This window comes from Ostrinia nubilalis, chromosome Z, assembly GCF_963855985.1.
Source record: "Ostrinia nubilalis chromosome Z, ilOstNubi1.1, whole genome shotgun sequence".
Classification (NCBI taxonomy): Eukaryota; Metazoa; Arthropoda; class Insecta; order Lepidoptera; family Crambidae; genus Ostrinia; species Ostrinia nubilalis.
The window spans coordinates 26,079,694-26,105,600 of NC_087119.1; the positions used below are offsets into that span (position 1 = coordinate 26,079,694).

A 25,907-nucleotide genomic window follows, 5' to 3' on the forward strand; every position below is an offset into this window, starting at 1 on the left:
TTACGGTATTACGCCAGGGGCCGTGAGTTCGATCCCCGCACGGGACAAATACCTACTTATTTGCATGTGTTTTATATATCATTCGATTTAGTAAAATTATACCGGTTGTAACTATGCGGATGTTTATCCACGAAGACGCGCCCCACCATTCTTCCGCTAATGTTTGAGTGTTATCGGTACACGCTACATCATCCATGAGTGCACACGCACATACAATATGACGGATTACTCGGGTCAAACTCCTCGCACCTCGCGCTTCCCTCGACCAAAAAATAGTGGGGAGCGTCTTCGTGGATGAAACGATCTATACTTTTTTATGAAGGTGTAAGAATAACTCACGGGCATATTCCAAGTGAGTATTACCCAATGTGAGTATGTTTGGACTTATCACCAGTCTCCAGTATTGTCAGCCGTGCAGAACAAAGGTACGAGTGCACACTGTAGTAACGTCTCGATGTCGGAAACTCACTTTCTTGTTCAGTCCGACTTTCACTCGTAGGTACTTATTTGAGATCGAGCGGTTTGTCTGCAAGCGCTTGTAATGGCGCTGAGGGTTTGAGCACAATGGAGTCACGGCAGTAGGGCCGCTGAGGCCCGGTATCCACCACAGATCACAGAAACTAAAGGGAGATGTGACAAGGGGGCGGGGCCGGTGTCGCAGCAATATGCCCAAAAACAGAACACATTGCTCGTGAAAGCAATGATGACAGCAGCGACGTCATAATGTAAACAGTTTACATTGCTTGCGTAGTACAAAACATTATACGAACGTTGAGTACTGGTACCGCAGTGGATAATGAGCATATATTTTGATTTCTTTGTGTGTGTGAATTTCTAACGCGACACTGAGTTTCGAACTCAGCGCATTAGTTGGCATCTCTCTGTGTCTCTATGATTTCCACCAAGGCAGAGCGAAGTGCGAATGATTCGGCCAAACTTTTATCCGAGAATAACTGATGGTATAACTGGCACATTGACAGTTTCAGTATAGGAAATATGTCAAAATGACAAGTTTATTTTGAGATTATTATTTACTCTTGTTTGGTTGAATACACCCTTAAAGTCAAATTATGTGGTACGGTCATTTCGCTACCATCACATGGCCATGAATGCATGGGCTTAAGGTGAAAAATTCACTGTTCTATACTTTTCTGTTATTTGTATAGTTCTTGAAGTAACAAAACGGCCAATCTCCACTTCAACCTCACTGCTCCTTAGTTAACTATATTTTAGATGCTATTAATATCATGGAAAGCTGTCTGCGATGCTTCACTGCATTTTTATTAGCGGGTTTGACTGTTTGCGGTAATTTCAGAGATTACCGTTCGACACTTTCCGACAATTTTGTAAAGTATGCCGGAATGGAATTTTCTCGCGTTTAGGTTATTGTAGGTACTTGTGCAATTTTCTAAGAGGCCTAGTTCGATGACTTGGAATAAAGTGGTGATGCGGTAACAATTGCCTTTAGCTCAGGGCTTTAGCGAGATTTGAGCTGTTCGTTTCAGCCGAATTATGTCCACTGCTGGACAAAGGCCTCCCCCAATTATTTCCACAAAGACCGGTCCTGCGCCGCCCGCATCCAGGCACCTCAAGCTTCGCGCGATGTTCTCACGTCCGAAATACCGCAGTGTCTCAAGACAAAAGCCTTTGACCAGTGTGTGTTGCCAGTGATGGCTTATAGATCTGAGACGTGGTCGCTTACTATGAGCTTCATAAAAAGGATTTTTTTTAATGCATAACAAGGCAGTTATTTGATCACAATCGCACCTGGTGTTAAGTGGGATGCGGTCTAGGATGGTACATAACTGCCCTGGTGCCTATTCACTCTCGCCTTGAAAAGGCCCGGATTATATCCGTCTATAGTCTTCGGGAAAGACAGCAGCAGGCAGTGAATCCCAGTCCCTAGCTGTTCGCATTATAAAAGAGTCATCGAAACGCTTAGTGCGAGCTGGTGGAATGTCAACAATATAGGGATGGTACGCTAACCTGCGTCTGGTTCCCCGATGTAGGAAGGGGGCTTTGTGCTGTACTCTGAAATTTCCTAGTTTGTTCAATATTACCAGAGGGGACGTGAATATGTGTGAGCTTTACGTGAGACATCTAAAGATGTGCTGTTCCCAGAAATGCTTCTCAGGTTGGGAATATTTTGGTTAGAATCCCGTTAATGTTTCTAATTAGGGTTTTGCATGTAGAGGTAGGGAATAATTAGTAATATTTTATTGAATGATTAAATGTTCTTGACGTGATTAGCATCCAAACCACGGTGTCCCATTACATCAAAGATAGGAAACAATGATCCCATGTCGCTCTCTTTGACGCTTTCCTAATACTTGAAAGGCTTCAGTGTGAAAAGAATTCCTGGGATCATCCCCATTCCTGTGATTCCTGTCTTTCGTGCGCGCACGCACTAAAGAAATCATAAGGTAAAATGGTGCTGATTAAAAATATTGGAAAGCTTTCTAAATAAAGTCTCAATATACGGTAGGGTGGTAAGAGGGAGGTAATCATCATCCACCAGCGGAGGCCACTCCAGCGGCCATAGCGGAACCATACATAACACCATACACTACTAATCTGTTGCAGAAGCATGACGATGTACGTATTTTCGTACTTCTATTTCTTTCACTCACATTCAGTTGCTATTATGGGTGACAATAACAAATAGTCACCAATGCAAAAGTCTCAAAAGATGGACTATATATCTGTGTCTCATTTACTCTTAACAGAATGCTCGTATGCGTGAGCGAGAAGAGTAGAAGTATCCCAGTCACCTAACCTAGGTATCAAACATAAATTCACGCAGATAAAGTCGTGGGCAGAGACTAGTTATCTGAAATGTAGAAATTAATATGATCGTATCCAGCATTTAATTGGTGACCTAGACATTATTAATACCTATTGATATATTCAAGTGTATTGAAAAAAATTACAATTTTCCATACATTTTTATCCTAATTGCATCTATAAAAAATATGATAAGGTCAATTTCAAGATTAATATTGGCGTATACATTTTTTATTATCTTCTGTACGCTTTCACATTTATTTGTTACCTTGAAAACTACACATCGGACTGTTGTTTTATCGGCACTTCATGGTAATAAAAAACCTAAATGTGTAATTCCGATTATTTCTAAATATTTTAAAAGCTTAATTTTTCTTCTTTTATAGAGTTCATAGTTGACTGGACACTTAAGGTGAACACGGTGGGAGCAAGGTAAGTAAGTACATAGTTAAGAGTGACAGATAAATTAGAGAAAACAGTCAAAATGACGTCTACTGCTGGAAAAAGGCCTCCCCAAAGATTTTCATAAAGACGGGTTCTGTACAGCCCGAATCCAGGTATTTCTCGCGACCTTCATCAGGTCGTCGGTCCGCCTAGGAGGGAGGCCTGACACTACGTCTGGCGGCTCGTGGTCGCCATTCCAGAACTTTTCTACCCCAGCGGCTGGTATTACTCAAAATAATTTAAAAATACGTAGATAATAAGTACAAGTACTAATTCTGTAGCTCTCCACGCTGGTCACGGATGGTAAGTCAAAAACAATGGGTTTCCTTTGAAGCAACTGCAATTTAGACTCAGTCCTTATAGATTAGTCATGTTGTTTCCTTCGAATGACGTCATTATTTAGTCATTAGGACGATTTGGAGGTGAAATAATGTGATTCAAATGTGCATGCAGTGTTGTAATTTGGAAACTATGAGCAGATCAGACTGGACAGTTTTGTTGCGATATAGCCTCTGTCACCGTGTTATAAGATACCACTGTATTGTTACCGTAAATTGCATTTATATTGAGTAACTAGCGGCCGCCGCCAGCGACTTCGTACGCGTGGATCCCGTTTTACCCCCTTAGGGGTGGATTTTCGTAAAATCCTTTCTTAGCGGATGCCTACGTCATAACATCTACCTGCATGCCAAATTTCAGCCCGATCCGTCCAGTGGTTTGGGCTGTGCGTTGATAGATCACTATGTCAGTCAGTCAGTCAGTCAGTCAGTTACCTTTGAGTTATATTTAGATGGTGTAACAAATATCAACCATCACCGGGGAACCAGACGGTTAGCGTAGTTACCATCCCTATATTGTCGACATTCCATCAGCTCGCACTACGCGGTTCGATAACTCTTTTATAATGCGAACAGCTAGGGACTGGAATTCGCTGCCTGCTGCTTTCTTTTCTGAACACTTTCCGGGCCTTTTTAGGCGAGAGCATATAGGCACTTACAGGGCTATCCAACCTAGACTGCTCACTTAACACCAGGTGCGATTGCGGTCAAATACCTGCCTTGTTATGCATAAAAACATGCGTAACATAAATCTGCCATTTGCCTTAAGAAAAGGAAAAAAAAAAACGTAAAGAGTTCTGTAACATTTAGAGCAGAGTTAAGAGCGCTGAAAACCACACAAGATCAGTGTTTCCAGTCAAACAAACATTCAGAATCGAGATGGAAGCTGTGATTTACAGAACATGTCAAATAGGCCTACTGTACGCGCCAGCATTAAAACCTCATACATTTCAAACTCATGTCACACTATTCTATCACTCATTCTGACAGTCCTTTTCCTATCCTCTCCCTCCCACCTTCAGTCTCGCTCTCGCATCGCAACGCGCCGCTTCGCCTACCTATCTGGGCGTTAATACTAAATAAGTATCCAAAATAAACCAATTCAAATAAACTCAAATCGCGCGCTAAACTCATCTCAATAAAAATTCAAGTGTTTGTGAAAGTGAAAGAAGAACCAAGCTTGGACCGTCCTGTGGAGTCTGCTCAATCGAAGGTATCCCATCCCGTTCCTATCCCAATCTCCTACAACTCCTTTCTGGTCCTACCGAGCCGCATGGTTCATTTCCTATCCTTTACACTTACAGAAAATCACAACTACACATTTTCACGCATCCGTCATTTTGACAACTCTCTAGAAAATTCTAGAAAATTCGCTCGTTTGACACATTCTTTCTGGAAAGTTCGATTCGTTTGACATTTGACACATTCTAGAAATTACTATTCGCTCAAACGTCAACTCGTTGTTTGTAAACACGTGTATTTTTTAAATTCAATCTTTTAAAATTTTATTTCAATTCAATTTCAAATTCGCTTACATACGCTACGCATTTTATTTTCCTACTGGATTATAAATAAATACGCACAACTCAACTCATTTTTTAACGCTAGCTCTCGTGCGTGTGTTTGCTCACCTACAATACAATGGAGGGAGTAAAACGCAAAATTAATTTGCTTGAAGCTAAAAAAGAAGCGCTTTTTCAGAGGGTTCAGGAATTATACGACCTCAGCCTAAAGGTCTCCGACCCTCAGATTGAACAAATTTTCATGTCTCGCATGCATTCGATTGAAAAAACAAGATCGGATTTTCTTGATACTATTGACGAACTTAATTTGTGTTATATGAAAAATGATGAGGAACTCAAACCTACATTTGCCGCACTCAACTTGTTTGACGATTTGTACTGTAACATCCTTTCGGTGCAAAGCTCCATCGCACAACTAAAGGCCAACACAGAGCGTCGCAAACAGGATTTCGTAAAAAAATTACCGCCTTTAGAACTAGTCTCTTTCGACGGAGCCCCTTCCAAGTGGCCCGTTTTCTACCAAAATTTTAAAACGCTTATTCATGAGAACACTGGTTTGTCTCCAGGTGAAAAGGCTCAATACCTTATAGGAAAACTTTCCGGAAAAGCACTTACAATTTGCTCGGGTATTCCACCTACTGGTGAGAACTATTACATAATTTGGAACAACCTATTAGAAAAATACCAAGACATAAGAGTACAAGCCTCTATGTATTTGGAACAATTAATAAACTTCAAATCGCAATCTTTAGATGAATTTTTGGAACAGTATTGCTCAGCTGAAGGTGCCTTACGACGTTTACAGATTGATGACCTTTCCGATTTCATTTTGACTCATATTGCTCTCAGTAAATTAGACAAAGACACTCTAAATTTATTTGAACAATCCATTAAGCACGTAAAAATGCCTACGTTTAATGATCTCAAGACTTTTATAAAAGAACAGAATAAAATCCATACTTTACGCTTATGTTTTACGCAGAATAAGCCGTACGTTAATAATAAAACGAATTTCGCATCGCAGTCTAAAAACTCGAAACCGACACAGTCGTTTGTTTCTAATACAGCTTTTGGAGTAAAACCCAATCAACATTACTTCCAATCTCAACCGAATTCGCAAGGCTCATACACTCCATCCGCTGTACGCAAGAATTGTCAACTTTGTAAGACGGAACCTGAACATGCCCTGTTCAAATGCAGTTATTTTCGCTCGAAAAATGCGCCAACTCGCTACTCTCTAGTGAAAAAATGTAACTTTTGCCTCAATTGTTTAGGCTTTCATAATGTTAAATATTGCAAATCTCAAAATCGTTGCTCAGTTTGCCAACGGAAACATCACACTCTTATTCATATAGATAACTTTAACGTGAATAGACCTATGACGTCACAACAGCTGACTTGCAGCGCGACGCTTTCGCCGACCGACGCGTCCATGTCCGCGCCCGGTCCGGTCACGCCGCCGTTGCAATCGATGCCAACCAACAATGTATCTCTCTCTGCAGTCACGCCGTCGATCGCTGATGAATCTAGTACCACGGTCTTATTACCCACCGCGTCAGTGTATACTTATGACAATAATAAGACGTGTCAAAAATTACGCGTGTTTCTAGACACAGGTTCGATGATCAACTTTATCACAAATAAATGTTGTGCGCGACTGAACTTAAAAGTCAATCCGCTACCTACCACTATTAAGGGCATAGGTCAGTCTGAAAGTGTGTCGCTAGGATATGTATCTTTCACAATTGCCTCACGCTTTGATCCCAGGTGTAAATACACTATTAACGCACGCGTCATTGATACAATAACCGATTATTTACCTAATGTAAAGGTTGACATAACCCAGTTATCACATTTACAAGGTCTTCCTATGGCTGATGACAGCTTCGATATCCCTGCTGAAATCGATTGTTTGTTAGGCAATGAGATATTCCCGCTTCTTTTAGGTAGTAATAAAATAACTTCACCGCAATCCTCTGTCATCGCTATCGAAACCACGCTCGGATATCTCGCTATGGGACGCGCTCAGTGTTACTCAGCTCATTCACGCAATGATAATAAAGCATTCTTTTGCAATGTAGACTCGCACTCATTAGAATCACTCACGCAACGCTTTTGGGAGCTTGAAAGTGTACCTACTAAGAGACACATCAGCCCTGACGACGAAATATGTGAAAACATTTTCCAATCAACTCATTCTCGCGACGACTCTGGGACGTATACCGTTTCTTTGCCATTTAAACTCGACCCATCAGAACTCGGCGATTCTTACTTTACTGCTAGGCGTCGCTTCTATAACTTAGAGAAAAAGTTAGACTCAACTCCGGGCTTACGCACTAACTATAATGAAAATATTCAAGACTGTATCGATCGCGGTTTTCTGTCAAAAGTCGAAAACGCATCGAATTCAGAGGAAAATACTCCAAATTATTATATACCTCATCATGCAGTATACCGACCAGATAAACTCACTTCAAAAACTCGAGTCGTTTTAGATGCAAGTTGTAAAACAACCTCTGGAAAGTCGTTAAATGATGTTCTTTACACTGGCCCAAACTTACAAAGTAATATTTTTGATCTTTTAATTAACTTACGCATTTTCTCAGTCGCTTTATCTGCTGATATTGAAAAGATGTATTTCTGTGTGAAGCTTGATCAAAATCACCACCCGTTTCAACGCATATTATTTCGATTTGATCCTGAATCACCGATTGATACTTATCAATACAATAGGGTTTCTTTTGGCGTTTCTAGCTCGCCTTACCTCGCTATGCGTGTCGTTCGCCAACTCGCTGAGGACGAGCGCGCGAATTATCCTATCGCCGCGTCTGAAGCTCAATCCTGTATGTATATGGACGATTATGTCTCATCGATGGACGGGTTAGAAAAAGCTGAACAATCTTACCATCAAATGGTTAAGATGTTCATGGCCGGGGTTTTAAAATGGTTAAGTGGATCTCGAACAACCCTGAGCTTATAAATAAGATTCCCGATTCGCATAAAAATCCACAGCTCGTCGATTTTGACACTGACTCAGAAATTACGACAAAAATCATAGGCATGCAGTGGCTTCCTAATGATGACGTTTTTCTTTACAAAATTAACTCTACTAACTCTGACCAATGCACCAAACGCACGATTCTCTCCGCAACCGCTAGATTATTCGACCCTTTGGGTTTGCTAGGCCCTGTGACAGCGTTTCTCAAACTTTTAATTCAAGAATGCTGGCAGCGCGAACTTGAATGGGATCAGCCAGTTCCAGACTCAATAAAAAATAAATGGAATCGGTTTGATAGTGAGATTAACTATTTATCGCAATTAAAAATATCTCGTCATATAGGAATCACCGCGGGTTGTCACGTCACTATCATGGGCTTCGCGGACGCCAGCGAAGTATGCTACGGAGCTGTAGTTTATGTGCGCGTGAGCTCTGATGCAGATTCACCCGGTGAAGTCTTTCTTATCGCATCCAAATCGCGCGTCGCGCCTTTAAAGAAAATATCTCTTGCGCGGCTTGAACTGTGCGCAGCGCTGCTCTTAACAAATCTTTTGTTATCGGTTCGCGATAGTATAGAGAATCGTTATCCTGTTAACTCAATTTACGCATTTTCGGACTCGACTGTCACTCTCACGTGGATACATTCTCCCGCGTACAAATTTCACACATTTGTTGCGAATAGAATTACTGAAATTAATTCGAAACTCAACGCCAAAATTTGGTATCATGTTAATGGAAATGAAAATCCTGCAGATGTAATATCGCGACCTGTAACTCCTAAAGCATTATTAAATCAATTAAATTGGTTTCACTCTCCTCAATGGACAGCTCAGCCAATCTCGCAATGGCCTATCGAGCCATTTCAAGTTTCATCTAACAGTGTTCGACTGGAAGAGAAAACTATCGCTCTTGTTTCAGAGACAAACTCTCAATCGAACTCTCACTTTTTCGATCGATTAATTGATCGCATTTCCACGTACCCAAAATTATTACGCGCTACTGTGTACGTGTTACGCTTCGCTAAAATACTACGTTCAAACGGAGTGGTTACATCCTCTGATTTAGAACTCGCTGAACTCTATTTAGTACGCCATATACAGGCACTATTTTTTACTCAAGATATGCACGCAATTAAAAATAATAAACCCTTTAACAAATCGCTTCTTAAACTTAACCCTTTCATTGACTCTGATAATATACTTCGTGTCGGAGGTCGACTCACTCACTCTCAACTCAACTATGGACAAAAGCATCCAATCATTCTATCGCCTAAACATCGCTTCACTCAACTTTTAGTTGATTACTTTCATGTATGTAATTTACATACTGGTCCTTCACTTCTACTCAGTCTGCTTAGACAGAAATTTTGGATACTTTCCGCACGTAACTTAGTACGTCAAAGAGTGCATCAATGCAATATCTGTTTTCGTTTAAACCCTAAATCTACAAACCCTCTTATGGGCGACTTGCCATCATTTCGCGTTTCAGAAGCTAAAGCCTTTGTGTATACATCGGTCGATTATGCAGGTCCCTTCTTTATTACTCACATTCGCCGCAGAGGTGTTAAAAGCCAGAAGGCTTATATTTGTTTATTTTGCTGTCTTACAACTAAGGCTCTACACATAGAGTTAGTTTCAGACTTAAGCTCTGATCTATTTCTCGCCGCTTTTCGTCGATTCATTTGTAGAAGAGGCCCCGTTTCCATGATATATAGCGACGGAGGTACTAACTTCATTGGCGCTAAACGCAAGCTTGACGAAATTTACGCTCTTTTGGAATCTGACTCTCACAAAAATTATTTAAGTTCACATTTGGCTGAACAACGCATTAAGTTTCTTCATAGTCCACCATATGGTCCGCACTTTAACGGCATCACAGAGATAAATGTTCGTTATGTAAAAACGCATCTTTATAAAGTTATTGGTCTTCAAGTGTTAACATACGAAGAGTTCAACACTGTACTTGTACAAATAGAAGGCTTATTGAATAGTAGACCATTGTGTGTTCTTAGCTCTGACCCATCTGATATATCCGCTCTCACTCCCAATCACTTTCTCAATATAACTCCACTGAAATTCTTACCAGTAGAGAATGTCTCTGATATTTCTGACAATCGGTTAACGCGTTATCAGTTAGTCAATAAATTAGTGCAAAGCTTTTGGCGTCGCTGGAGTCAGGAGTATTTAACTTCTCTACAACGCCGTGAAAAGTGGAATACGGTGACCAAACCGATAGATGTGGGCTCTGTTGTTGTTATAAAAGATGACAATGCACATCCTCTTTGTTGGCCATTGGGTGTGGTTGTGGAAGTATATCCCGGAAAGGACAAAATCATTCGCACCTTAAAGATTCGCACTGCAACCGGTACTTATGTTCGGCCTGTAGTTAGAGTTTGTCCTCTTCCTTTACAGTAACTCAAATAATGTTCTTAACTTTATTTTAACCTTAACTTTAATTTAACACAACTTTAACGCTAATTTAACTCGTTTAGTTCTCTCTAACGCATGTTTTTTTACGTTTTTAACTTTTTTTTTTTACAAACGCTACTCAATCTAGAGGAAGACCTCTAGGCCGGGGGAGTTGTACGCGCCAGCATTAAAACCTCATACATTTCAAACTCATGTCACACTATTCTATCACTCATTCTGACAGTCCTTTTCCTATCCTCTCCCTCCCACCTTCAGTCTCGCTCTCGCATCGCAACGCGCCGCTTCGCCTACCTATCTGGGCGTTAATACTAAATAAGTATCCAAAATAAACCAATTCAAATAAACTCAAATCGCGCGCTAAACTCATCTCAATAAAAATTCAAGTGTTTGTGAAAGTGAAAGAAGAACCAAGCTTGGACCGTCCTGTGGAGTCTGCTCAATCGAAGGTATCCCATCCCGTTCCTATCCCAATCTCCTACAACTCCATCAAAGGACTTCAGTATCCGCCGTCACAGGGGGGGTTAGTCCCAACGGCCCCGGTGGATCAGCCCCGTCAACGGGGTGGATGGGAAAAAGTGTTTCAACGACCCCGGTAGTCATAGTCTTAGCGTTCAACGGGGTGGATGGAACACATCAAGTGTCAACCACCCCGGTATATCGTTTAACGGGGCGGATGGATCAAATCAAGTTTCAACCACCCCGGTATTTCACTAAACGTGACGGATGAAACAGATCTAAAAGATTCCACCTCGGTATTGCATACCGAGGTGGAATCTTTTACAAAATAAAACCTGTTAATTAAATAAAAAAATAATATGTAAATAATAATCAATTTTATTTAACAGTCACTGTTTAAAAAATCTTCAGCATAAAAGTAAGTTTAATTGTCACAAAATATTATGGTCATAAACCTATAGTAACTACGCGCATCTGTGATTCTAAAACTAATAATCATAATTTGTTACCATGATATTTTTATGTCAATTTTAGAATACTTTTTTTCGTTATTAATGATTTATTTAATTAGTAGTTTAAGTACTATTGTTAATCAACACCTGATTAATGTAACTACGTATCTGTGATTCTTAAATAATAATTATGTTATGTAACAATTTTAGATTTCCTTGTTATTATTTGTTAGTGAGGAGTTTTAGAGTTACTTTTTATCACATTAGACTATTAGAGTGTTATTAATATTGACTGATTAATGCAATTGCGCATTTGTGATTATAAAAGTAATCTATAGGTTTATTACCATAATATTTTGTGACAATGAAACTTACTTTTATGCTGAAGATTTTTTAAACAGTGACTGTTCAATAAAATTGATTATTATTTTTTATTTAATTAACAGGTTTTATTTTCGGTATGCAATACCGAGGTGGAACCTTTTAGATCTGTGTTATCCGTCACGTTTAGTGAAATACCGGGGTGGTTGAAACTTGATTTGGTCCATCCGCCCCGTTAAACGATATACCGGGGTGGTTGACACTTGATGTGTTCCATCCACCCCGTTGAACGCTAAGACTATGACTACCGGGGTCGTTGAAACACTTTTTCCCATCCACCCCGTTGACGGGGCAGATCCACCGGGGCCGTTGAGACTAACCCCACAGGGGACACAGGGTATACAGGGTGTCACAAAATTAATACACTGACACTGGAGGTAGATGGGTCTAAGACGCATCGAATAAGTCTAGTATGGCCATAGAAAAGTTTCATAAGTTTTGAGGTACCAATTTGAGTTATTAATGTCCATAGAACAGTTTGATGAGTTTTGAATATGACTGATATTAGTAATGTTAAAAAGTGAATAGATCAAACAATGATGCATCTTAGGCTCATCTACCTCTGATATCAGTGTGCCGCGCTAATTTTGGGACAGCCTTATACAAAAGTTTGTTGCACCTATTACCACAGAATAATAATAAGTACTACGTACAGAAGTTTTACTTCGGGAAGGTATTTAAAAAAATGTATGCTCAATGTCATTAACAATATGGTGTAATTTAGCCTGTCTCAAGAGTCAAGCACCATTTTGTTGACAAACGTCAGTGATCGGCACTGCGCCGAAGCTATAGGGCTGACTTCGGTAAAATGATGTGACGTGAGGTGCCAAACTGCGGAAAATGGCGGAGGAAATACATGATTTAGCATGAATTATCATGAATAATATTAACTACTTATTTACCTCTCAGTGTCTTGAGGCAACTTAAAAAAGTACATTCTGTGTTTTTATTATTATTTAGGCAGTATTTAGTACACCATTTTCTTTATTTTCTTCCATCATACACAAGAATACGTGTGCGTGAGTCAATGTTCGCTCGTATGTGAGGCCTTGTCGAATAGTATCCTGTAGGTGAGCCATCGTGCGTGTTTTGTTTTCGATGTAAACTCGCGGAGATGAACAGGCCTGCTATTACATATATGTATGTCGAAGTGGTCAGATTCGGGTAAATTGCTCTTGTGAATAACGTACCTATTTGATAGACATTCCAGGTATTCTGTAAGCCGTGGGTTCCCTTAATGTAATACTCGTATATTACTGCTGAATTGCATTTCCCTCGAAGGAAGCGTTTTACTGGAATTCACAGACTTGCCTGAATAATGTTTCACGTAAATTCGTTCTTAATGAAACGTGTTGAGTGCTAGCAGAGTTTGAATAGTCCGCTGATGGACTATGGTAAACTCATATGACTATTTTACATTGACACCGAACTTAAATGGTCATAAAATGTGACAAAAATTTCAAGTATTTTTGATTACAAAATTTCTAAAGTAATGATGGCAGAGACAATATCTGTTTCAGTAAATTTTCATAACCTACATTTTCTAAAACCTTATTTTTTTACTTATTTCTCCGTCCACATGCATTTTTTCTGTTTTTTAATTGCCATTGCCGATTACTTCACTGTTATGCGATAGATTTCCAATATATTCTCTAGTTAAACATAACCTCTTTAATTTATTTCGCACTGTGACCAATAAGCGATCAAGCTTTTCAGTCTTAACCTTCTATCCATATTATACTCATCGTATTTTCATCGTTAAATCAAATCATTTAGTCAGTACTTAAGCCCTTTTCAGGACCAAAAATATAGTTTGCCCTACCACCACTTCGGGTCAACATACAGGCTGATGCTGAGAAGAAATGGCGGAAGAAACTCAAGCACCTTTGTCGTGCGTGGAAACTTTAAAGAAAACGACAAAATGGCGGCTTGTGGATATGCCAGCTTTCATAGAGAAGTCCTTTGGGTCTAGGTCAACCAGTGAAGGTAAAGTTGAGGATAATGACAAAGACTTACCGCAGCATGGTTTCCCGAAGTCCAGCCTGACCAGCTGCACCATATAAGGCTCCAGCAGGTTCACGTACCACCAGGGCACGCGCTCAGCCTTGGTTAAGGTGCAGGTCTCAGGGCTGAAGGTGGAGGCTGAGCTTCCATCCAGCGCCTTCTGGGGCACCCCGCCGTCTTCCGTGGACGCCTGCATGGGCGCCTTGCCGGCTGCCACGTTTAGGACTGCAACAAAAATGTGGCTTAGAAAATCGTTCATCAGGACAAATCCACTGCAGGAGACTGAGGCAAATAGAGAATTTGGCCAACACTCTCACACTTCCCACACTGGTCAAACGGGTTGCGGAGGCTTGATGTTCGCATTTACGAAATCAAACCGAATTTTGGTGACCATCGTTTGATGGTGTCGGCATTGGATTACGTAATCAAGGCTCAATAGTTCGATCCATAGACTTTTGTGGTGGTGGACTCCTAACTAAAGCATATACTTAGGTATTTAGCTGGAGGGCCTAACATTATCAAAAATAACTACATAGTAATCTTTATACAAAACATTACTCACTAGTAATGTTTTGTAATTACTTTTTCCATTTGTACATACGAGTATGAGTCACTACTCATATTTACAAATGGAAAAAGGATTACTAGCGTATTGTGATCAGCCTTTTCAAATGTAACAAAGAGCTTTAAAACAATGCACTCGTAACAATAACCCATCATTTATAGATCTTCTTCATCTATTGGCCGGACCGAATAAGACGTCGAATTTTCGACATGTTCTATGCACATTTTTTCATCAATTTTTCAACCATAATGTACACTATCAGAAGCAATACTTAATGCAAAGTGATTCCTATTTGTGCCTTTCGAATTAAGACAAAGTCGTTTATTATTAGGCACCTACCTACGTACTACCCAATCTATGGATTAAGCTTTATGTTTATAAAAGGTTGTGTCTTTTATTTTGTGTGTAGGCTTGTTAAGGTAGATCAGGTTAACAGCCCGTCTCAATATACATTTTAATCCGTCCTAAGTAGCAATTAGAAAAGATCGCGTTACTGCCTCAAGCTTAAAAGAGGGTGGGCACTTAGCCGATTTTATCTGAAAATAACGTCGATTTTGTTATTACGCCTTATCAGATTCTACTAAGCTGCTTAGCAAAGGAAAATTCGCAATTACGAGCACAACAAGTTGGAATTCAAGGAATGATTTTGTTATGATGCTTAAATTCAGGGAATCGTTCATAAAGCAGATAGCAGTATTTGTAATGCGCTTTAAACAGAATCTGTAATATAAGTCGTTTAATGGAAAATATTGCTTTCAGGGCATTATATTAAATTCATTTCCTTTGTCCATATACATATGTGATGCAGGAAATTCATAGGAAAAGTAATAAACGTACAAGAAAGTGGAGTATAAAGTGGGTAAAGTGGAACATCAAGTCCAGTAGTTCGTGGATTTCTGTTCGAAAAGATTATAAAGCACGAGCTGAGCGCAAGCCGCCCTACTCAAGGTGTCAAATGTGGACATACGACGAAAACTAGCCTAGTACAACAATCACGACCGTATTCACAAACATTACTATGAGGTCTCACAGTGCGCGTGGACCCACAGGGTGACACACGAACCAATCACAGAGCTCTATTCAACGCTGTGAGTTCGATTTGATGCTTCACTTAAGTAAGCATAGTTTGTGAATACGGGCGTCACTCTCCTCGGACATAGTAGAGCGTTCGTGGTGCTTGGCTCTAGCATAGACTCACCTTTAGAATCATTTTTGTTATCCAGTTAAGTAGTTTGGTTTCTTTCAGAGTTCGGGGCAGGAGTTTTGATAGCTTGGCTATTGGTTTGATAACTTACAAGTATTTTACAACAACTGCAGCATTGTATCTAATAACTTGGTTATTGGCGTTTCCTTTGGTTGTCGGGAAGAAATCGCTTTATAGCGATTTAGGCCGGCAATACACGGACCGCTTGAAGCAGTCAGGGTCGACAGCTTCAAGTTGCGACTGCACAGTGAACTGCAGAGTTCTATGGACGCACATACACGAACCGCTCGAGCAGTTGTAACTGATTCGGGCGGTCGACAACAAGTGAATTTTCATCGTGCGGTCAAGCAGTCGCCAGCCATACACTGACTGCTCGAGCTGTCGACAGCTCTCGCGCAGTTACCTCCGCCCACTTTCTTCATTCCACGGCGCGCGCGCTTGTGATTTGTTGAGCAGTTATCACTGGCAGCTTCAAGCTGTTGACTCTTGACTGCAAGAGCGGTCCGTGTATGTTGATCACTGACTGACTGCTCGAGCTGTCCGTGTATTGCCGGCCAATGGTGCCGTCTACTTTGTGTATTTCTTTCTTTTGTTTTGTGTGGTGTACTTTATGTTTATCTATCTATCTATCAATCGAAATGTGTCACAATTTTATTAAATCAGTCTGCTGGCGCTTCGTCCATCGACAAGCGAGATGCGTAGTGCGGTGCCGTTAGCGCGGTGACCGTGACAGACGAATTTGCATTCAATTATCGACAGTTATCGAGCGCACATCACTGGCGACACCGTTAGCTAGGGCTGCCACAACGACAGGTGGACGTGACATATTTATTGATCTCGGTGACTTACGCCCGTTTTCACCATCAATCCCTAATTTTGATGTGAGTGAGTGACCCCTATGGTGATACATAACAGGCATTTTGTTTTCATAGGGGTCACTTTAAAATTAGGGATTGATGGTGAAAACGGGCAATAGACGTTGGGTCATTGATGATTTGGTGTTATGAAGCTCTATAGCGTTTAACGTTTATTCCCTAAATTCAGTTTGATTGTTGGACACCACCAATCTATTGAAATAATTAAAGGAACTGTCAACTGCGATAGAATTCTTTTCTAATCTTTTTCAAATTAGAAGTCACTTGTTTGTTGAGTTAGTTGATTGACTATACAGGGTGTCCCGTAATGCAACGTCAAGCCGGAACTGGGTGTTGAGGCAAGTTATGCTGGTTATCAGAAAAATATAAAAAAAAATCTATGTAACATATTTTCAAAATAATAGGCATTTAAAAAAAATATAAAAAATCTACTCCCGGTGACGGTCTTTTTACTCCTTTTGCTACAAATACCTATTCACTTTTTCCAAAAATTTTTTTTGTTATGTAACCCTGAATAATGCTTCTCTAAATTGTTATCAAAATTACAAAACCAGCTGCTCCAGCTTGGATGAAAAAAATACATTATTCCCAAAAAAATTTTCAAGTACAAAATTATTCTCAAAGGAAACAATCCTTTATTTTTTAAAAGAAAGAGAGCTGCATTCAAAGGATTTTCGAAAATTTACTACCTTAATATCACACCATTTTTTGGAAATAAATAACATAATTTAAGATTTCATCGTTTTCTTTTCATTTGATTTATAAAATGATTAGAGAGATTTTATTCTTATACTTTAATCCTGACGGTCGATGCAATAAAAATTAAGGGTGTAAATTTTAACAGATTTTAGTTGGGTCGATTCCTGGGAGGGGCAAGAACATTTTTGGAAATCTCTGAATGTAGTTCTATTTCTTTTCAAAAATAAAAAAATGTTTTCTTTGTGCAAAATTTTATATCTACAGTATTAAGTGTACTTTTCCTCCAGGTGGGATTACAAAATTCCATCCTGTATATTCTTCCAGACTGGCAACCCTACAAGTCGTGGGCAGACCACGTGCTGAACGGGACATCGCCCTACCCGCAGATTTGCTAGTTCTTCTAATCCCTTCGGTGTGTTCCACTGTCGATTCGAAATTATACGTTTGCGATTAAACGACGCATGCCATACGAATGATTAACTGTCTACTGCGTTATTATTCTACAGTAATTAATGCCCGCCTGTGTGGTTTAAAATTGATTGACGGATACAAAGTAATTTGTTGCTCTATCTAAATAATTATCGAGCCTCAATGTAGTGCTTGGTCATTAGATTAACAGATAAACTCAAAATAAATATAATGATTGTAATTTATGCAAAGAATTGTATGCTACTAGACAGTTTAGAATAAAATTGTGTCAAAGCACGGGTGAACAAATAACAAAAAAAGTTATAAATCTGTTAGGTTTACTTAGTGGCAGGGGTAGTTCTTACACATTCGTGGGATATGAACCTGTAACCCAGTGAGCACGGCACTCGAGCCACTGCGTCTGACAGTGGTCTAAGCGCAACATTACGCGAAGGTAGTCAACATTTTTACCAGCGCAAAGGTTTTCAAGAACTTGGTTAAGTGCGAGTACCTTTAGGCGGAGGAGTTGCACCAGCTTACTTTATACGTAACTACATATAAACAATAACCGGTGTTTTTGTATGGAGCTAAACAGATTTTTGACAATTAAAAAAGTAGAGAAACACGGGTCTTCTCAACACGACATTCAACGTCAATGCGACGTCAAGCCGTAAGTACTTTAAGTACATGATGTAACTCATATAAAACATGGCGCGTTCAGACCCGTGTTTCTCTATTTTAGATGAAATGGAACACTAAAGTTTAAAACCTAAGATTTAGAATATACGAGTAGATAAGAAGAATCTAAGATACTGCAACTCAGCCTAAATTTATGAAATGGGTGTTAGGTTAGCGTGTTTGCTTATTTCTCTTGTTTTGCAAAAACTAATTATCAAAACCTCATTGCTAAAGCAGTTTTGTAGAAAAAAATTTCGCTGTAAATCATTTTACAAATAGGTTCTGTATAAGTTATAACGGTCTTATTTTTTTTTAATAATTATCCTGTATTAATGTTTTGATTTACCGTTTAAATAAAGTACAAAAATTTCCTGTAAAATGAGTTTTCATGAAACTCACTGTTAAAGAGCTATTATAATGGTATGAATGCTTTAACCAAATCAGGTGTAGGTACTATTACGTAATAATTAATATGCCGAGCAAATAACTTGTATTATTTGGCTCAAATCATTGCATTTAATAATTGGATCTCGAACATCGGACCACCCGTGTTCCTTTTTAAGGCTGAGTTGCACCACCTAACTTTCCCCGTAACTATAACGATAACCAGTGTATTTTGTATGGAGTTTGACAGATTTTTGACGTTTGTCAAAGTTAAAGTAAGATGGTGCAACCCAGCCTTAGTGTAATGCGAACGGATTGCAACGCGAGAACAAAACGAGGCAGTAAGATTAATAATTCCTGGAATTTTGTTAGATGCGCTTTGTCACTGCGAGAGAGGAACTGCAGGTTTTATTTCTATGTAAGTCGACTGGATTTTTCAAAGAGAAATATCATGTTTTGAAAACACCTTAATTAAATATTTCGTTTCAGTTTTTCCTGTTAAAATTGAATGAGAGCTTATTTTTATGAGAGCTTTTCTAAATTTTTCGTTCATTGGCTTCCAAAAACCAAAAAAGGAGAGGAACTAAAATATTTTCTAATAACCGTGCTTTAACGTAGTACTGGTATCAATTATGTGCTTTAATTCCGCTTGAATTGACAAAGGCGAAGGAAATATCAAGAATTGCTTTCACTCAACTACGTGCTACTTTGATAATTGTCGTCATCAAAATTGCATGCAGTTATGGCCGGTTGTTAAGGAAATTGTAGGGCTTTGCATTTTACATTCGTAGATTTGCTGCTAAACATGCTACGTCGGCCCACCCTGTGGGCGTGGGATGTGGGCCATGTCAAAGAGAATGACAGCGTGTTTTCCTTATAAAGCGATTATTGGCAGCTTTTGTGTTGAGTAATTACATTAAATGGCTGTTAATTGCTGTCGTTTATTTACTCTATAAGGGCTTATTCATACAGAGACATTCCGTTTTTTGCAGGAACTGTTTTTTTCAGCATCTCGTTTAGCAGTAGGTACCGCCGACTTCGTTCGCGTGGATCCCGTTTTACCCCCTTCATCTATCTTACGCGGTTTAGATTTTTTCATACAAATGTTTTTTCCCGCTAACTCCCGTTCCCGTGGGAATTTTGCAATATCCTGTTGTAACTAAGCTTTAAGTTTACTAAGGTACCTGCATGCCAAATTTCAAGCGTCTAACTTAAGCGGTTTAGATTTTTCATACAAAAGGATTTTCCCGCTAATTCCCGTTCCCGTGGGAATTTCGGGAGTTTCTTTCTTAGTGCACCTCTACGGTACCTAAGCTACGTCCCTTCCAAATTTCAAGTGCCTACGTTTAGCCGTTTAGCCTGTGCGTTGATATGTCAGTGAGTCAGTCAGTTTCTGCTTTTATACATAAATTTAGATTAACGTTCACACGTTCATCCCGTTTGCATTTGCAAAAACCGATTCATTCGATTTTTTAATTAATTTGATTCGAATCTCAATCACATATGTTTGTGCACATGACAGTGCGTTTTACGGGATCCAGCATCACTGTATTCTACAAAACTGGATTACCGTAGGGATGAGTCCTAAGATGCTGGCATGAGGAGGGTGACAGGCTACACTTAAGCAGAAGGGTTGAGGCACTCATGGGAAGAAGTATGAAGGTCATAGGAATAATGGATGAAGAAGATCAAATGAGGATCTACGTTTAGTACAGCTGATAAAGCTATAGTAAGCTTTTGGGGTGATACGAAATAAAGTTGTAATTTGTAACTTTTAAGAGTAATTAATGGTCGACTCATGTGAGCTTTACGCATCCGAATATTAATTTAAGTAAAGTTAAAAAATTACATTATTAAGTTCATTTATTTTGTGATTACTTCTTTAGCAATAAACCAAAAATAAATAATGTTTTCTTTACATTTACGAGGTTTATTCCGCAAACATAACGACGACGCATACGCATCGCGACTTCTCACAACAAATCGTTGTTTGAACAAGTTCAAGAAGGAAACCAAAATCTACATTTTTTTGTAATTCCAAGCCTAAATCAGAGAGCCAACGTCCGTGACCACGGCACGCCCCGAAAGCGCAAGACGGAAAGTGTTCGCAAGCGTTTGAGCGGAGCGAGGGACGTGACTGTTATGCTACTGAATTAAATTAGAAGCAAACAGTGTTTTTGTTGACTCTATACTTAAAATACACTAGGTATGGTAGAATACCGCAGATAAAACGCAGCGTGGGACGTCCAACAAGGTGGACCGATGACATCATAAAGGCAGCAGGGATGCGCTGGACGATAAACATCTGAACACATCCTTTGAATGATACTGCATAAAGGAAATGATATGTGGCAATATGGATATTTTTCAATAGAAAACTATTGTTTTACTCCATCGAGGACCTGTTATTGATATTTATGTCACAGGTATTGCCATCTGGAGGCAAAGGTACAAATGAAATGATACGTGGCAATATGGATATTTTTCAATAGAAAACTATTGTTTTATCGCGGGATTGTTCAGGAGCTGTTATTGATGTTAAAGTTAATAGTATTGTCATCTGAATGCAATATTTACCTTACAAGTAAACCAATCAACTTATTTCCGCTGCAAGAGTTTACAAGAGCACTAGTCGTTACGATTACGTTGGAATGCATATGAATTTCATCAGAATGAAAGTATTAATATTTTTCAATACCTATTACACTGTTACTGGTCTTGCTGTTTGGTGAAGTTTAAAATATACTCGTACCTAGGTGTCATTGTCGTGAAATATTTTAATTATTTGAGAAGTTTTTGGATAATAACAACAAAAAAGATTTTTGATTTGTTGACTTGCATGCCTACTCGTATTTTACCAGTAAAGTTACTTATTGATAAACCAAAGAAGGAATATACTCTCATTGCAAAACATTATGTATTTAATGTAATGGTTAAGTAGGCTAAAGGGTTTATGTTACGTCCAGTGCAATTCATTGTTTGTTTTTTTACGTAACAATAACAAAGCAACAACAACATTTATCGTCAATAACACTTCATTTTGAAAGCTTCAGAATTTACCGTTGTATGTAATTACACCCCCAGCGTCCCATGTTAGGTAACGCTAAATATTACGAGTAGCTGCACTTGGCTGTCAATCAGTCTGACTGACAAATTGTACTGTACAGGCAATACCGCATCTTGACGATAAATATTTTTTTTGAAAATATATCCTATTTCATTTGAATAAGATACCATATTTTGCCTTGATGCGACTTCGTCTGTACGTTACGTTTTATGGATTCTCCCATTGATATAATAGCTTTGTAAGCGTTTTATCAATGTTTTCTTCAAAAAGTATACATCAAGGGATAAACAGAAAACATTTTACTATAATATTTTTGAAGAATATACAGATTTTGCTGTTTGAAGTGGTGGTAGTCGTTCTAAGTCCGCCCGGCTAGCTACCACCGTCTTGTTAGTCTCTCGCTATAACAACAATGTTAGCAGCATTGTTGTGTTCCGGCAGTTAGAGGCAACTAGCTAGTTCCTTTGAGGTTGAGGATTCCGGGTGAAGCTCGCTTCCACCTTCGGCCTGATCATCACTTTCCATCAGGTGCGAAGATGAAGGCAAAAGCTTTATCGTGGTTATCATCTTCTACAGTTTGATCATTCTAAGTTTTATAGTCCAGTTTTTGTAAAACTCGTTTAAACGGTACAAACGACGCAATGTAAGTAAGTTTTAGAAATATGACGGCACTTTAAAGATCGCGATGACATTGTATACGAACAGAATAGTCATCCGCGAAATTGGATAACCCTCAACAGCCGCGGGCGTTGACCCTGCGCCAGCGCACATCCTTAGAAAGGGAGAGTTATCTCACAAAAGCCGATGAAAGTGCCACGTCTTTGTTCATCCTCGCTTTATGCCACTAATAGATTTGCCACACTGAAAGTGATTTCAATTATAAGGCACAATCGAGTGAGCTTTTGTTTTCATTAAGTGTTATTGCCAATTCAGTAAGTATCCGGTTTGGAATCACTTTAATACGTACATAATAAGTTGAAAATTAATGATGTATTATAACAATGATGACAGACGGCGGTGACTGAGTTTGTTTGCCTTTTATTAAAACGGAAGACAGTGGTGACTGAGTTTGTTGAGGCGCTTCTTTTCAGAACTTGCCAAATGTTTGTCTCAAAGCGTTGGTAGGGTAAAAAAAGAATGAGACATGTATAGGCTCCTTAAGAGCATTTGATAATTTGTAAGTACTAATTTCTGATTTGGTCTCGTAAAAAAACACCGAGCATAGCCCTTTCCATAGCACGCAGTGCAACTTTAAGCTTCTTTATGAAGCCTATGGTGAGCTTGAGGTGCGATGTGGAAGTCATTGGGGGAGGCCTATGTTCAGTAGTGGACGTCCTATGGCTGAAATGATGATGACTAATTTAATTAGTCTATGCGAATAAAGATGATTTAGATTTTTTATCATATGACTTGCCAGTTGTTTGACAAAAAGCGCAATTATAGAAAAAAAAGATAATGAGGCTCTAACTACATTATAACCTTTTTGTAGTATTAGCTATTTTAGTGTTCCAAAGTATCTTTACAAGGAACCCACTAAAATCAGTGTCTTGGCAGCTATGCTGTCAAGATGGTACTGATCTGACCTGACCAGCCACTGAAAAAAATAGTTTGGTTACTGCTTTCACAACTGAGTGACTAGCGAACTTTAGGTTACTATTAACAGGTATTTTGTGTAAATTAAACAAACTATTTTGTAGTGAGCTAAATCTGGTTTGGTTATAGGTTAACACTCAGTTCGCTAGTCACTCATTTGTGTAAACAGTAACGAAACATTTTTTTCAGTGATGATGGTAACTTTTTAAAATTGTGTATACACCATCACGTTCAAGATGTTTCAACGCAGATTTTTGAGGTTCCTAAATAATAATTGTATGATAAAAACATAGGGAAAAAATGTCCAGGCAAAGTCGCGGAAAAATCTAGTCTTGTCCTATTACCGTTTTTTAATAATCGCCTATTCCCACATTACAAGTGTGGGCTGCACCACTGGTTTATTTACGGCGTATTCCGTAATACCGTCCTGCAAAATAGAAAATTAAATGCTACATTAAAGACATTGCATGTGAAACTACCAGTTGTCTTTTTGTAGGGTTCCTAGGCCTCACAGTTTAAGCTGGACAGTCCTACGACGATATCTGCAAGTATTTCACAAACGAGGCTTGCTTAATCAGCAGATCGAACGCACAGCGTTGAATAGAGCTTTGTGATTGGTCGTGTGTGACGCTGTGCGTCCACGCGCACTGTGGAACCTCATAATAATGTTTGTGAATACGGGCGTTAATTAAGTAACAGGTACCAAGTAAAAAGTCACGGGACGTGCGTATTGTAAAAAGCAACTAAGGAACAAATGTGTGAACATCAGTTCGAATAATGTAAACTGTTTACACATAATAACGTCAACTGCATGGCACATTGCTGTCACGAGCAGTGTGTTCTGTTTTTGGGCATATTGCTGCGACACCGGCCCCGCCCCCTTTTCACATCTCCCTTTAGTTTTTGTGATCTGTGTTCTAGACTAACTTATCTTAGCCTTTGATCAGAATTTGAATCAGAGAGTTGTGTACTGCAGTGGAGACTTATTAATGCTAAAGAAGAAAAATAAAGAAATTGGCTGGAGTGCCGAAAATAGTAGCGTTTTTGTCCGAATTTGATAATGGCAATAGGAAATCATGTTACAAGGTACGGAACTCTACGTGTGCGAGTCCGACTCGCCCTTGACCGGACTGTTTAGGGTTCGCAATGAGTATTACCGGGACCACTTAAGAAACCGCTTCTCACGTGTTAAGAATGAAACGATTTAAATACACTTAAACGCGTTGGCGACGACTTATTTGGAAGATAACTGTGAATACTTTCCATAGATGATGAATGGTCAAATGATGATGACGTAATTTCGGTCATTGCCGCGTTTATCTAAAAGTTGAAGTATTTTTCAAATATATTTATCTACTTTGTAGAGAAACACATTATAAAATACTCTTTCTTTCTATTATTTTATTAGATCTACGAGAGACGTGATAATTTTCAAAGGTAAAAAAATGTAATGCGAATTACCTGTAAGAAGAACGGTCATCTGTGACCCAGGCCCGACAGAAACGAGACATACCTCAGTTTTTTTGTCATGTCTTAATTAGTTAAATTATATATTTTTTATATTCGAAATTTATATATAACACCAACATATTACCCTTTGTTTTTGTTCAGGCGTTATACAAAAACTAATACAAAATGCCTTTTTATCACCAAAATTGGTAAATGTATGTACCTAAATGTCTATTACTGCTGCTATGGAATGTATCTAGGTGACCTGGAGATACATCCGGATTATACAGGGTGGAAACGATGAAGTTACAAAATCCAAAAATTCAATGTTACCAGCTTCCATAATCTGTAACCTATTATTGGTACCATTTGAAAGAGCTCGTGAAGCACTTTCAGAATCAGTAACTCGTTTTTCGATATCTTGTATAGTTTAGAAATAATCAAGTGAGATCACTTATCGTTCCATATGTATAACCACCCTGTATAATCCGGCTGCATCTCCAGGTCACCTAGATACATTCCATAGCAGCTGTAATAGACATTTAGGTACATACATTTACCAATTTTGGTGATAAATAGGCATTTTGTATTAGTTTTTGTATAACACCTGAACAAAAACAAAGGGTAATATTTTGGTGTTATACATAGATTTCGAATATAAAAAATATATAATTTAACTAATTAAGACATGACAAAAAAACTGACGTATGTCTCGTTTCTGTCGGGTCTGGGTTTTTTTTGTATGGGGCGTGACCGTTCTTCTTTGTTCGAATTCTGTCAATAAAAGTGGAACAAAAACTAAATTAAACAGCATTTGGGTCCTGTAAGCGTAGCTACAGGCCTCCCACTCGGTGGACCGATGACCCAGATTCTAGATCGAAATTACTAGACAAACGACCTAGGTGTGCTGTTTTGAAACGTCTATGTCCAGCTGTGGACATAGACTACTCTAAAAGTCTCTAGATGGCTTCTGAACTGACGAAATTGAATGAACAAAATTGAACTAAAGAAGTAAATTAAGTAATACGTGATAAAGAGGCAAGGGTGTTGCTTGCAATTTCTAGCTGGATACTTAACTTTTACATTAGGATAGCCGCTACCAACCGTGCGATGTGGAAGTCATTGGGGGAGGCCTATGTTCAGCAGTCAGGACGTCCTGTGGCTGAAATGACGATG

At 39.0% G+C, this 25,907-nt stretch overlaps 1 protein-coding gene across 3 annotated transcripts in view; it reads right to left on the reverse strand.

Moving 5' to 3' along the window:
* Positions 1-25,907, reverse strand: part of LOC135086955 (sushi, von Willebrand factor type A, EGF and pentraxin domain-containing protein 1) — a 149,317-nt gene that overhangs the window by 41,000 nt on the left and 82,410 nt on the right. For all 3 annotated transcript variants that reach the window (XM_063981792.1, XM_063981791.1, XM_063981790.1), the window contains exon 3: positions 13,822-14,034. In XM_063981792.1, coding sequence (XP_063837862.1) covers positions 13,822-14,034 — 213 coding nt within the window. The remainder of the gene's footprint in view (positions 1-13,821; positions 14,035-25,907) is intronic.